Raw genomic sequence first — 14,691 nt, 5'->3', positions numbered from 1 at the left:
AATTTGGCTCGATTTTCAGGCTGACACCTAAAAATAAACATTTTTAATAAATATTAAGTATATCAACCTATTTGAAAAAAATTGAGAGTTTTCAAATAGGTTGGTATAATTATTAAAAATGTTCATTTTTTTTTTTTATCAAAAAGTTTCAAATTAATCTAGCTTTTTTGACTAAACTTTTAAAAATATAATTTTTTGCCGATAGTTTCCAAAAATCCCCACATTTTACTGAAATTGGCAAAGTTTTGCTTCTTGGCTAAAAATACTTATTTGCTTTTTATCCAAGTTGCTTGAAATATCTCACTTTGTTTCCAAACCAAAAGTCTCGCTGTCTTGCCAGAAATTGTTGTCATGTGAGAAGTTCCCAAAATGTTCTACTTTTTACTGAAATTTTCAATCTTGCTTTTTGACGAGAATTCACAAAAAATTTCACTTTTTCGAAAAATTCCAAAATTTTTTTTTTAGAAAAGAAATTTTTTTACCAATTTTTGATAATTGTTAAAATGTGCTGCCGTTTGATGAAGCATAATTGTAAAGCCCTTCCTTGTAACCGAAAATTGCCAAAATATTGAAATGAAGTTTTTTTTTTAACCAAAACTTGCATAAAAGTCTTCCTTTTGTGCAAAAATTATTTTGTTCACCATCTGTTACCAAAAAAAGCTGCTTTTTGTTAAAATTGTGGAGGTCTTGCCTTCTGACAAAAATTCTCGCTATTTAAAATAAATCCTAGGAGGCCTCACATCAGTCACATTGTTCCAAAAATTACCCAAAAGTTTCGCTGCTGAAACTTCTGACATTTCAGTAAAAGCTTCTCAAAGATGATCCGAATACGCCCCAAAAAAACAATAATTGATAAATATACCAATAACTGCTAAAGTTTCTGTGAGATCTGATTAGATCTGGTCAGATCCTATCAGATCAATCTTCCCTATCAGGTCTGATCAGATTTGTCCAGACTTCAAATCCTTGGTTGGATCCAATGAGGTCTCCCCCTTTGGATCTGATCTAATGTGAACAGATCCGATCATTTTTCAATGGGTCTATCTGTATTCTTACAATAGGTATTTATTATCAAACTTCAAGTATAACAAATCTCTAACAATGAACTTTTTGTTGCTTCTTTCCATACGAATGTGAAACCAGGATCATCAGACGCTGTTACATCTCCATCAACTAGAAGCCGTGTTGTAGTCTTCGATATTGATGGTACACTTTGTAAATATCTTCCGGTGTGGAATGACAAAGAAGCAATCATTAGGAAGTGCTTTCCGGAATGTCCGATAATTGTCTGGAATCATCCTTATATCGACGGATCCATTGGCAGAACTCCCCATGTATTTCTGCCTCACCTGAAAATTTTATTCGATTACTTATTGGAGCAAAGCGTTCGAATAGTTTTTTTTTCTTCCGCTGCCAAGGAAAGAAATCTAGCAGTCATTCCAGAACTACTTACATCCTTCTGGGGTAGTGAGAAATTTGAAGCCCTGAAAGCCGAAGGACAATTTAACATTTTTTCTAAGGAACATTGCCGTGAAAGAGCTTTTCCAGGCGAAGGAAAGTATGTAAAAGATTTAAAAGTAGTTATTCGAGACGGCGAAACGTTATTGGATGCCGTCTTAGTAGAAGATAACTACAGAAGGGCTGCTCATGATCAGAAACCATGTTTATGTATCCTAGATATATCGTTTTGGCACGCAATGGATGAAAACGACGTAGAAAAGATGAAACAAATGTACTGTCATTGGGAAGGAAAAAGTATCAATTTTTGCTTGAATAGTGTTTACTACATGCTCGGTGTTTTCATGACTTATTTTGGTCAAGAGAAATATGAAGTGTTGCCTTTGAGAGAAGGCTTGAATCAATTTATACCTGAGGAAGCATATAACAATGGTCAGGCTTTTTTTGCGAAACATTCGTTTGCTGACGATATGATCAATTTAGGATTTTCAGAGGTACAGAAACTGGTACCTGATGCCATGTATTATTGATTATATATATATACTATCCGTTCGGTCTGTAATTCTAGATTAGATAGGTACCTACTACTATTATTTTAGGTATTCTTAAGTATCGAAAATGTGTTCAAAGAAATTATTATTGACTGAATAAACTAATTGCTTAAGTGATTAACAAATGATTTAATTTTCGAAGAAGAACGTAGTCTAAAGTCCCCGTACCCCGAATTTCAGTTCCTCAAATTGATTTTTTTATTATGCGAATTTTAGTAGATTTTTGAAAGTTCATAATTGGCCATTTAAAAAAATTTGGGTGTTTTTTTTCTGTTTTTTTTTTTTTTTTTTTTTTTTTTTAACCTACATGTTTTTATTTCATCAAGTTAAAAGTGGCTGAAGAGTCCTAAAGGCTAAAACTAATATAAACTTTTTCCAAACGAATTCCATTTCCGATCATTCTGGAGCTTCTAGCGTCATTTACGATTTTTCCAGATGCGTAGGTATAGATCCGCGAGTGAGTGATTCACCAAAAATTGAGTAAATGAATCGATTCGTTCGCGAATGATTCTCTAAAAATTATTCAATTCGTTCGTGAATGTGATATGGGAAGGATTGCCCTACACGCTCAGCTAGTGATTCGTAGCAGCCTTTCTTAGGAAAGAGCCGCGAGATACGTATACTGGCGAGGTGTACACTTTGTAGTACATTTTTCTATTCCCTAATACCGGAAGGTTTGGTAATGTGTTCACTGTTAGGCTAGGTACATGATCGTCTGTAAATAAGATCAACGTGTGTCTGTGTGAGTACCCACCCACACATACACACGCAAAGACGATCATTTTCTGTATTTAATGATTGACGTATTAGGTGTCACCAATACTTAGACACGTAAAGACGATTCTTAAGTGTTTTGTAGGGGAACTATCAATCAAACTACCTGTCAGGTCTACGTCATGCGAGGGTGTTGATCGCTTACACACACACGCGATTAACTAATGTATTTTATAGGGGAAAGTATAGGGTTGAATCGTCTATGTACGCATACACGCACACAGACGATCGTCCGAGTGTATTTTATACAGATATAATCGATATTAATCGGTTATATCCGGATGACCAGCGCGCGCATCGGAAATAAGGGTTGTCTTTACCTAATTTCACCCCAGTCTGAGACAATGAGTATAAATAGCGATGCACGCGAATAAATCTCGTGTTCTTGGATATTGGAAGTTTCTGTCTTTGATCTTACGATTTCGCGATAGTGAGTTCTCGTCCATACCCGGAAGGGTAGCGCTTTGGCGTTATGCCTAAATTGTATGATCACTTGAACATCATGTTCAAGTCATCCCTTTTTGTCTTAACCACTTCCAGCGTGGAAATATCGGTTTACGCGATTGATTCTATCTTTTTCGTTTAACCCTTTTTAGGATTAATCTCCGATATTCCGGACATCGGGGATTAATCTTGTTTAATAACGCGAATGTAGCTAAAATCAGTTTAATTTGTTGTACAAACTTACTTTCGAAATAACTCTAAAAATGATGCTAAAAATGACACATTCAATGCCCGCTATTAGTTCAACATACGCGAATGTAGTTTTCATAAATCGATTTGGTCATGTTGATATGAGTGACCGAAATACCTCCGGAGCCTGTAAGTAGTTTTCATTTAATTCCCTAGGCATGCGTTCGCCTATCCAAATTAATTAAACTTAACGTAAATTTAATGTAATTGTGTCGAAACGTATGACGTCGCGTTTTTATATTGTTGTATTATTTTACACCCTTAATATCCTAATCGCGAATTAATGTAGTTTAAGTTTATCCATCCATGTCTTTATATGCGAGCACATACTCGCACATAAGATTAGGTTACAGAAATGTCTCTATTACCTGTGCTATCTTTTAATAAAAATGTCATTGAAAGGCGTTTAAAGGTGTTTTTATTTAAGGTAGGATCAGGAATAAAAGCGTTATGGTCGAGTGAGATCGCTAAACTCTCCCTAATTGAGCTAGTCTGGGATACGAGTAGTACAGCAATTATTCCCCACTAAAGGAATAATTCTAGGCTTCAATGTTAGAGGATAAATTCGAACCCTATTCTCTAACTAAATTATTCTCATCCGCCCCATAACAAATGATTCACCAAAGAAAAGCTGAGTGAATGAATCGATTCGTTCGCGAATGATTCATAAAAAATTGATTGAATGAATCGATTTGTTCGCAAACGAGTCACTTATACGAATCAATTCGTTCGCGAATGATTCAATAATAATTATTCTATTCGTTTGTGAATGATTCACCAAAAATTGAGTGAATGAATCGATTCGTTTGCGAATGATTCACTAAAAATTATTCAATTCGTTCGTGAATGATTCATCAAAATTTGAGTAAATGAATCGATTCGTTCGCAAACGAGTGACTTATACGAATCAATTCGTTCGCGAATGATTCACTAATAATTATTCAATTCGTTCGTGAATGATTCACCAAAAACTTAGTAAATGAATCGATTCGTTCACGAATGATTCATAAAAAATTGACTGAATGAATCGATTCGTTCGGAAACGAGTCACTTATACGAATCGATTCGTTCGCGAATGATTCACTAATAATTATTCAATTCGTTCGTGAATGATTCACCAAAAACTTAGTAAATGAATCGATTCGTTCGCGAACGAGTCACTTATAGGAACCAATTTGTTCACGAATGATTCACTAATAGTTATTCAATTCGTTCGTGAATGATTCACCAAAAATTGAGTAAATAAATCCACTCGTTCGCGAACGAGTCACTTATACGAATCAATTCGTTCGCGAATGATTCAGTAACTATTGACCAACTCGTTCGAGAATGATTCCCTTAGAAATCAATCAGTTGTGAATGATTCGATTCGATTTGATTCACTTCGTTTGAAAACAGATCAATTCCTATACAATAGTTTAACAGAAACCGATTCAATTGTAAATTAATTGATCCGTTTGCGAATGATTCACAATGATTCGATTCGATTGTAAACAGATCAATTGCTGCACAAATGTTTCAATAAAAGTGAATCAATTCGTTCGTAAAAGAATTTTATTTGAAAAAAGTCGGTTTTCTCAGTGTTTTTTTTTTTTTTTTTTTTTTTTTTTTTTAACCTATACATATGTAGTTGAGTACTTAATGCAGTAAATGTGGCTGATATGAGTCCCTCAACTTTTTCGAAACGAATTCCATTTCCGATCATTCTGGAGCGATTTCTCCAGATGCGTATATACAAATCAACTTGAGCTGCTAAAAATCGAGTTATTATTATCTACGTATTCTCGACCTATTTAACGAACTCGTCTGAATTTGGTTCAATTTTCAGGCGGACACCTAACGTGATTTTTTGATCCTGTATTTCACGAGGAAAAAAATCAAAAATAAATGCTTTTTCGTTCGAAGGAAAATTTTTAAAATTATAGCAAGAATGGCTTCGTTTTTTCTTGGGTCCAAGATCAATGCTCTTTCGATCTATAACCTTGCGGTTTCATCTAAATTGGTGAGTGTGAGTTTGAAAGGTTCCCCTATGAGCAGACTTGATTAATCAGACGACCTACTTAATCATATCTGGGTATACTCTGGATCCACGATCCGGATCCAATAAGATCTGTTCAGACTTGGTTAGACCCAATACAGGTGACTTGATCGCATGTGATAAGATCGGATTAGATCTGGTCAGGTCTGATCAGATCTGTCCAGATTTCAAATCATTGATTGGATCCAATGAGGTCTCCCCCTTTGGATCTGATCAAATGTGAACAGATCCAATCATTTTTTAATGGTTCTATCTGTATTCTTACAATTGGTATTTATCCACCTTCAAGTACAAAAACAAATTTCTAACAATTAACTTTTTGTTGCTTCTTTCCATACGAATGTGAAACCAGGATCATCAGATGCTGTTACGTCTCCATCAACTAGACGTCGTGTTGTAGTCTTCGATATTGATGGTACACTTTGTAAAGGTGGTTTGGTGTGGGAGAAAGAAGAAGAACTCATTAGGAAGAGCTTCCCGGAATGTCCAATCATTGTCTGGAATTGTCATTACCGCGACGGATCCATTGGCAGATATCCGCATTTATTTCTACCTCACCTGAGAATTTTATTCGATTACTTATTAGAGCGAGGCGTTCGAATAGCTTTTTTTTCTTCCGCTGCCAAGGAAAGAAATCTAACAGTCATTCCAGAACTACTTACATCCTTCTGGGGTATTGAGAAATTTGAAGCTCTGAAAGCCGAAGGACAATTTGACATTTTTTCCCAGGAACATATGCGTCGCGGAATTTTTCATGGAAGCGAAGGAGGCAATGTAAAAGATTTAAAAGTAGTTATTCGAGATGGCGAAACGTTATTGGATGTCATCTTAGTGGAAGATACCGGAAGTTATGCTGCTAATGGCCAGAAACCATATTTATTTATCATAGATATGACGTTTTGGCACATAACGGATAAAGATGAGGTAAAAAAGGTAAAACGAAAAATGTACTGTAATTGGGAAGGAAAAACTAGCAATTTTTGCGTGAATAGTGTTTACTACATGCTCGGTGTGTTCAAGACCTATTTTGGACATGAGAAATACAATGTGTTGCCTTTGAGAAAAGGCTTGAATCAACTTTTACCTAAGGAAGCATTTAAAAATGGTCAGGCTTTTTTTGCGAAACATTCGTTTGCCGATGATATGATCAATTCAGGATTATCAGAGGTACAGAAAGTGGTACCGGATGCCGTGTATTATTAATTATACTATCAGTTTGGTCTGTAATTCTATACCTATTACTGTATTTTAGTTATTTTTAGTATCGAAAATGTGTTCAAGGAAATTATTATTGACTGAATTATAGATTTGGTTACTGGATTGATTAACAAATGATTTTATTTTTGAAGCATTTTTGCGCACTTTCTAACTAGGGAACCTCCAGAGGCGTCCGCCTCCGTTTTGAACCTCATTTGTTTTTTTTAAATTGTTCTGACGTATCGCTTTTTTGCGGATAAACGGCCAAAAAGACTCGCACGTTCACGAAAAATTTGAAAAAAGACTGACTCCTTCAACAAAAACTGCAAAAAAAGTTGAAAATAATTGTAAAAGACCAGCTTTTTAGCAGAATTGCCGAAGATGCTAATAATTCTTACTTATTTTTCAAATGGGTACCTAGCTAATCATTGAAAATTTTCATTTTTTTTTTCAATCAAAAATTTGCAAAAGAGACGCTTTCTTGACAAAAATTGCGAAAAAATTATTATTTTTGCCACTAATTTTCAAAAAGTGCCACATTTTGCTAAAGTTGCGAAAGTTTTGCTTTTTTGGGCAAAGTTATACTCACTTTTCATCAAAGTGTTTTAAAATAAATCTCACTTCTTTTCCAAAAATCAGCGAAAAGTCTCTTCGCTGTTTTGCCAAAAATAGCCAGTGTCAAAAGTTCCCAAAATGATCTACTTTTTTTAAAATTTCCAATCTTGCTTCATGACTAAAATTTTCAGTTGTTCAAAAATTGACAAAAATTTATCTTTTTTGGAAAAAATGTTAAAAAATTTCCAAAGCTTTTCTTTTTAGACAAATTTTTTTTGCCAATTCTTAATAATAAAAATGTGTGGCTTTTTTTCATAGCATAATTAAAAAGCCCTCCCTTTTAATCAAAAATTTTCAAAAAATTTCAAGGATTTTTTTTTACCAAAAACTTGCATAAAAGTCTCCCATTTTCTATAAGAATTTGTCAAAAGTTCCCAAAATGTTCTACTTTTTCTTAAAATTTCGAAATCTTGCTTTATTATTAAAATTTTCAGTTGTTCAAAAATTGACAAAAATATCTTTTTTTGCAAAATTTTTTTGAAAAATCTCACTTTTTTCAAAAACTTGCCAAAGCTTTGACAACATTTTTTTTCCAATTCTCAATAATTGTTAAAATGTGTTGCTTTTTTCAGAGCATAATTGAAAATCCCTCTCTTTTAATAAAAAATTTCAAGGTTTTTTTTTACCAAAAACTTGCATAACAGTCTTCATTTTTCTATAAAAATTATTTCGTTCACCAATTGTTACCAAAAAACGCTGCTTTTTACTGAAATTTTTCAGGTCTTGCCTTCTGACAAAAATTCTCGTTATTTAAAAAAATTGCTGGAAGGTCTCACAATAATTAGTCACATTGTTCCAAAAATTTCCCAAAAATTTCGCTCCTAAAAGTTACCTATAAAATTTTAATAAACGTTTCTCAAAATGTTGAAATGCTGGAAAAAGTGTTGAGAACGGTTCTACATATAATGTCATGAAAATGATAATAAAAAGCATTAAAGTCATTCGTGTTGAAAGCATAGTGAGATGCTGTGGAAACACTCAAAAAAGTAATAAAATGACTGAAAATTATCGCGAAAATATCAATTAGATTTTCCAAGCATGCACGAAAAGGTGCTGGAAACGCGCTAAAATGGCACATAAAAGCTTTTAAAAAAGCATTTAATCAAATTCATTAAAAATGGGCTGAATAGTGCTGAAATTTTAATAAAAGTTGCCTGAACTGTAAGAAACAGTTTGGAAATGCTCAAAAAAAAAAAAAAATAGAACCCCTCGAAAATGCTTTAAAATTGCCGAGTGTGTGAGCGTAAATTGGAGTATTTATTCTCATTTCTGTTCACTTTGCTCAGAAAAATTATCTGTCATGAAAATGTTTGCAAATCGCCCATAAAACGGGTTTTTGAGTTGTTAAATTTTCAAAAATTCGCCGAAGGTCCAGAAAATGAACTTCAGAATCAGAAATTTTGGTTACGAGGGTCCTAGATCAATGCTCATTCAATCTAGCTTGGTTTGGTTTAAATTAGAGAGTGAGAGTGTGAATTCGAGAGGTTCCCATGTGAGCAGTGGCTCTCTTAATCGAGTCCCCCAAATTACAAATAGGTAAAAATTTTAAAAAATGAAAATTTGATGTTTGTGGAAATTTTTTGAAAATTTATCATGTATGCGCAGAATCTTTCTAAATTAGCACATTTTGTGTCTTATTTGTGAGGAAGGGAGGGAGGGGGGGGGGGGGGGTGTCGACCGAAAACTTGTCGACTGATGTGGCGTGAAATGGAAGTTTTTGGCAATATTGACAAAAAACACGACTTTATGCCAAGATTAAGAATTTTTGATAATTTTGACAATTCGGATTTTTTGATAATTTAATTTTGACCAAAAATATCTACTTTTATGATACGCAATTTATAAAACAAATGTGTTCATATTGTTTTAAACAAACAGAGAATGGAACTTAATGAACACTTTTTGACAAATATTGCAAAATTGAAGCTTTTTGAGTATATTCACAGAAAACAACACTTTTTTAGCATTTTGGAAAATACAGGTTCAAAAATGGGAGTTTTTGACCATTTTTGTCAAAAATTAGTCATTTTTCACAATTTTGATCAAAATTAGTAGTTTTTGACAATTTGAACAAAATTAGTAATTTTTGGCAATTTTGACCACAATTAGTCGTTTCTTACAAATTTGACCTAAATTAGTAGTTTTTGACACATTTGGTCAAAATTAGTAGTTTTTGACAATTTTGACCGAAATTAGTAATTTTTAATAATTTTGATCAAAATTAGTCCTTTTTGACAATTTGACATAAATTAGTAGTTTTTTTTGACAATTTTGATCAAATTTAGTCCTTTTTGACAAATTTGACCTTTATCATTTTTTTTTTTTTTTTACTTTGACCAGAATTAGTCGTTTTTTTACAAATTTGACCTAAATTAGTAATTTTTGACAAATTTGACCAAAATTTGTCGTTTTTGACAATTTGTCCTAAATTAGTCGTTTTTGACAATTTGTCCTAAATTAGTCGTTTTTGACAATTTGTCCTAAATTTGTCGTTTTTGACAATTTTTACCTAAATTAGTAGTTTTTGACAATTTTGACCAAAATTAGTAGTTTTTGACAATTTTGACCAAAATTGGTCGTTTTTGACAATTTTAACCAGAATTACTCGTTTTTTACTAATTTGACCTAAATCAGTAGTTTCTGACAAATTTGACCAAAATAAGTCGTTTTTGACAATTTGTCCTAAATTAGTCGTTTTTGACAATTTTGACCAAAATTAGTCTTTTTTTGTAAATTTTGACCAAAATTAGTATAGTTTTTGACAATTTTGACCAAAATTAGTAGTTTTTGACAATTTTGACCAAAATTAGTAGTTTTTGACAATTTTGACCAAAATTGGTCGTTTTTGACAATTTTGACCAGAATTACTCGTTTTTTACAAATTTGACCTAAATTAGTAGTTTCTGACAATTTGTCCTAAATTAGTCGTTTTTGACAATTTTGACCAAAATTAGTTTTCTTTTGTAAATTTTGACCAAAATTAGTGGTTTTTGTAAATTTTGACCAAAATTAGTGGTTTTTGAAAATTTTGACCAAAATTAGTAATTTTTGACAATTTTGACCAGAATTACTTGTTTTTTAAAAATTTGACCTAAATTAGTAGGTTTTGACAAATTTGACCAAAAATTAGTCGTTTTTCACAATTTGTCCTAAATTAGTCGTTTTTGACCGTTTTGACCAAAATTAGTCTTTTTTTGTAAATTTTGACCAAAATTAGTAGTTTTTGTCAAATTTGACCAAAATTAGTCGTTTTTGACAATTTGTCCTAAATTAGTCGTTTTTGACAATTTGTCCTAAATTAGTCGTTTTTGACAGTTTTGACCAAAATTTGTCATTTTTTTTACAAATTTGTCCAAACTTAGTCATTTTTGACAAATTTTACCAAAATTAGTCATTTTTGACAATTTTGACCAAAATTTAGCAATTTTGACCCCAATTTGGACTTTTGACAGCCATACCCAAAAACCAAAAATGTTTGACAATGATTTTAACCAAAATTTTGGGCATTTTGACGTTCTTGACAAAAATGAAGATTTTTGAAAATTTTGTAAGAAATCAAGTCTTTTTGACAGTGGACATTGAACAATGTCTACAACAACATGAATTTTGAGAAAATTGTGATAGATATTACAGCTTTTGGACAATGTTGTGTAATTTTCGGGCGATAAAGAAAAGTATTTTTCGTGAAAAACCAGATTTTTTTGTATGTACATTGTGTAAGAGCAGCAGTAGATAATAATTTTTCCAAACGAGCAGGATTTTTGGAAATTTTGTTGGAATTATGGCACAAATTTTAGGCAATTTAAGCAAAAAAGCACAAATTTTTTAAAATCTTGGGAAACAGGTTAAAATTGGGATTCTTTTTGACCATTTATTTTGCCAAAAAGCAGGGTAAAAGTAAAATATGTATCAGGAATTCTGGTCACTCCTGCAAAAGTATTGATCAGATCAGATCAAACCTATTTAATCATATTTGAGCATTCTCTGGATCCACGATCCAATGATATCTGTTCAGACTTAATCGGACCCAATAAGGATGACCAGATCGGATTTGATCAGATCCAATCAGATCTGTCCAGACTTCAAGGCCTTGGTTGGATCCAATGAGGTCTCCCCCCAGCGTATCTGATCGAAAGTGAACATATCTCACCGGATCAGAACTTGGATCTGATCAAGCCAAACTGGATCCAGAGGAAACGACCAGATTTGATCAGTCCTGACCAGATCTAATGATTTTCCAATGAATCTATCTGTACTCTTACAATAGGTATTTATCCTACTTCAAGTTCCACGAGTTTCTAACTGTAAAATTTTTGTTGCTTTTTTCCATACGAATGTGAAACCAGGACCATCCGAAGCTGTTACATCTCCACCAACTAGAAGCCGTATTGTAGTCTTCGATATTGATAACACACTTTGTTATAGTTTGTATTTGTCTGGAGGAGAAGAAAAAATCATCCAGATGAGCTTTCCGGAATGTCCAATCATCGACTGGAATCGGCGTCTTTACGACGACTCCTTTTTAAGATATCCGCATGTATTTCTACCTCACCTGAAAATTTTATTCGAGTACTTATTGGAGCAAGGCGTACGAATCGTTTTTTTTTCTTCCGGTCCCAAGGAAAGAAATCTGACAGTCATTCCAGAACTACTTACATCTTTCTGGGGTTGCGAGAAATTTGAAGCCCTGAAAGCCGAAGGACAATTTGATATTTTTTCCGAGGAACATAGACGTGAAGGAACCTCTCCTGACGAAGGAAACTATGTAAAAGATTTAAAAGTAGTTATTCGAGACGGCGAAACGTTATTAGATGCCATCTTAGTCGAAGATGACTACAAGATTGCTGCTCATGATCAGAAACTATTTTTATATATCATAGATTTATCGTTATGGAGCATAAAGGATAAAGAAAAGATGAGGAAAAATGAAGGTAGAGATGGTTTTTGGGGCAAAAAAACTAGTAACTTTCCAGTGAACAGTGTTTACTACATGCTCGGTGTGTTCAAGACCTATTTTGGACATGAGAAGTACAAAGTGTTGCCTTTAAGAGAAGGCTTGAATCAACTTTTACCTAAGGAAGCACAGGAAGCACACAAAAACCCTTGCGATTTTTTTGCGAAACATTCGTTTGCTGATGATATGATCAATTTAGGATTATCAGAGGTACGGAAAGTGGTACCTGATGCCATGTATTATTAATTATACTATCCGTTTAGTCTGTAATGCTAGATTAGATACTATATTTTAATTATTTTTTAAGTATCGAAAATGTGTTCGAACAAATTGTTATTGACTGAATTATAGACTGATTACTTACTTAGGTGATTAACAAATGATTTTTTTTTGAAGCATTTTTGTACACTTTCCAACTAGGGGACATCTCGATTTCTCGAGGCGTCCGCCTCCGATTTAAGCAAGACGAGCGATGGTTTTTGAAAAGTGCGTCGTCTGATTGTTCAATTTTTTGTAGATTTGAAATCGTTCAAAATTGACCATTTGATTGTTTATTTGTTGGAGTCTCCAGTATTACTGGAAATATTGAAATCCGGTTGCAGGGAGTTGATAATAGAACGACTCGAACTCGGTAAATTTTCAAATAACTACGAATAAATTACTAAAAAAAAATTGAAAAAAGCTGTCTTTTTCGACAAAAATCGCAAAAAAATATCATTTTGTTTAGTTGTTGTAAAAGCCCTGCTTTTTAGCAAAATTGCTGAAAATGCTGATAATTCCTGTATTTTTTTCAAATGAGCAGGTAATTATACAAAATTTTAATTTGTTTTTTTTTTTAAATAAAAAATTTGCAACAGTCGCTTTCTTGACAAAAGTTGCGAAAAAATATCTTCATTTTTTGAAAATAGTTGTAAAAGCCCTGCTTTTTAGCAAAATTCTAAGAATTCTCACTTTTTCTTTGAGGGCCCATATCTTCCTTTTAGGATACCTTTCAACTCAAAATGACGATTTCTGCTAAATTTGGTAAAAATCCACCTTTTTTTTTGAAGTATGTTTTCACGAAAAATCGAATATTTGGGCAACCACCTGCCCCAATGTGACCCTTAGGAGGGTCCAACTGCAAATCTAACTTCATATTCGTGTTCAGCAAGTTCGATTCATATAAAAACGATACCCATATTGTCGATCTTCTTTCGCCCCAAAATTGGGGGAGGGGGTGCCTATGGCCCCAAAATTAAGTTTTCAAGAAGTTGGTTGGTATAATATTGTTTTTAGATGTCCGCATGCAAAATTTCAGAATTATATCACTGGCAATATCGCTTTTTTTGGTGGTTCCGTGACACAAAAAATGCATTTTTGAGTGTTTTTTGAATTTTTTAAGATGACCCACCTGGAGAAAAAATTTGAAAAAAATACCAATTAGTACTCATGCAGATATATTATTGAAAGAAAAAAAATTTGTGTGCAAGAATTAGGTTCGGAGATGCGGCGGTCACAAATTTTCTTTTGTCAATATCTCCCCCCCCCCCGGCCCGAAAAAATTCATGTGGATAGACCTATGTTTCCTGTACATATTTTGGGTGAATTCAAATTTTTTTATTCGAAACTCGTTGAAGTATGATTTTTTTCCCGAAAAAAGCTTTTTTTGGCCCTAGCGGGCAAGTGGGGTGGGGTGGAGGAAATTTTTTTGGCTCCAGCATTTTTTTTAAATGCACCCAACAATGTTTCATCAAAATTTCAAAAATCCGAGGACAGGCGCATTTCACCTATCTTATCCGGGAACACCCTTTCCAATCTTGCTTTTTGACAAAAAATTTTCAATTGTTCGAAAATTGACAAATATTCATCATTTTTTGTAAAAAATTTTGAATAATTTCACGTTTTTCCAAAAAATAGGTACCAAAGTTGTTTTGTTTTACTACGTACACAAAAATGTTTTTCCAATTCTTAATAATTGTCAAAAGTTGTCAAAATGTGCTGCTTTTTGTTAAACCATAGGTAATTGAAAAGCCTTGCCTTTTGACCAAAAATTGCCAAAAATTTAAAATTGAGGCTTTTTTATCAAAAACTTGCATAAACATACCAGTTTCTACAGAAATTATTTCGTTCACCGATTGTTACCAAAAAACGATGCTTTTTACTGAAATTGTAGAGGTCTTGCCTTCAGACAGAAATTCTCGCTATTTGAAAAAATTGCTATCAGGTCTCACAAGTCTAATTGTTCCAAAAGTTACCCTAAAGTTTTGCTTCTGAAATAAACTTACGAAATTTCAGTAAATGTTTCACAAAATGTACGAAGAAGATGATCTAAAAACGTCCCCCAAAAAACAATATTCAAACGATCATTGATAGATATACCAATAACTGCTATAATTTCTTTGAAAGTTGCATGGAATGCGAGAAAAAGTGTT

The 14,691-nt window shown here is 33.1% G+C and overlaps 1 protein-coding gene and 1 long non-coding RNA gene across 12 annotated transcripts in view; one reads left to right on the top strand and one right to left on the bottom strand.

The window, feature by feature from the left end:
- The window catches only part of LOC135844387 (uncharacterized), a 75,801-nt gene that overhangs the window by 6,202 nt on the left and 54,908 nt on the right, over positions 1-14,691 (top strand). The window contains exon 3 of one of the 11 annotated variants that reach the window (XM_065362560.1): positions 11,673-12,647. The exons of 8 other annotated variants lie outside the window; for them this stretch is intronic. In XM_065362560.1, coding sequence (XP_065218632.1) covers positions 11,673-12,526 — 854 coding nt within the window. In that variant the 3' untranslated portion in view covers positions 12,527-12,647. Of the gene's footprint in view, positions 1-1,143; positions 2,312-5,866; positions 6,833-11,672; positions 12,648-14,691 lie in introns of those variants that run through there. 2 more of the 11 variants (XM_065362561.1, XM_065362565.1) reach the window with 2 other exon arrangements.
- Positions 1,050-14,691, bottom strand: part of LOC135844390 (uncharacterized) — a 67,612-nt gene continuing 53,970 nt past the window's right edge. The window contains exon 3 of the long non-coding RNA XR_010558515.1: positions 1,050-1,349. This is a non-coding gene — a long non-coding RNA (uncharacterized LOC135844390). The remainder of the gene's footprint in view (positions 1,350-14,691) is intronic.

Source organism: Planococcus citri, chromosome 4 (assembly GCF_950023065.1).
Source record: "Planococcus citri chromosome 4, ihPlaCitr1.1, whole genome shotgun sequence".
Lineage (NCBI taxonomy): Eukaryota > Metazoa > Arthropoda > Insecta > Hemiptera > Pseudococcidae > Planococcus > Planococcus citri.
The sequence above is the reverse complement of the archived record's forward strand: the minus strand, read 5'-3'. Positions and strand labels throughout refer to the sequence as shown.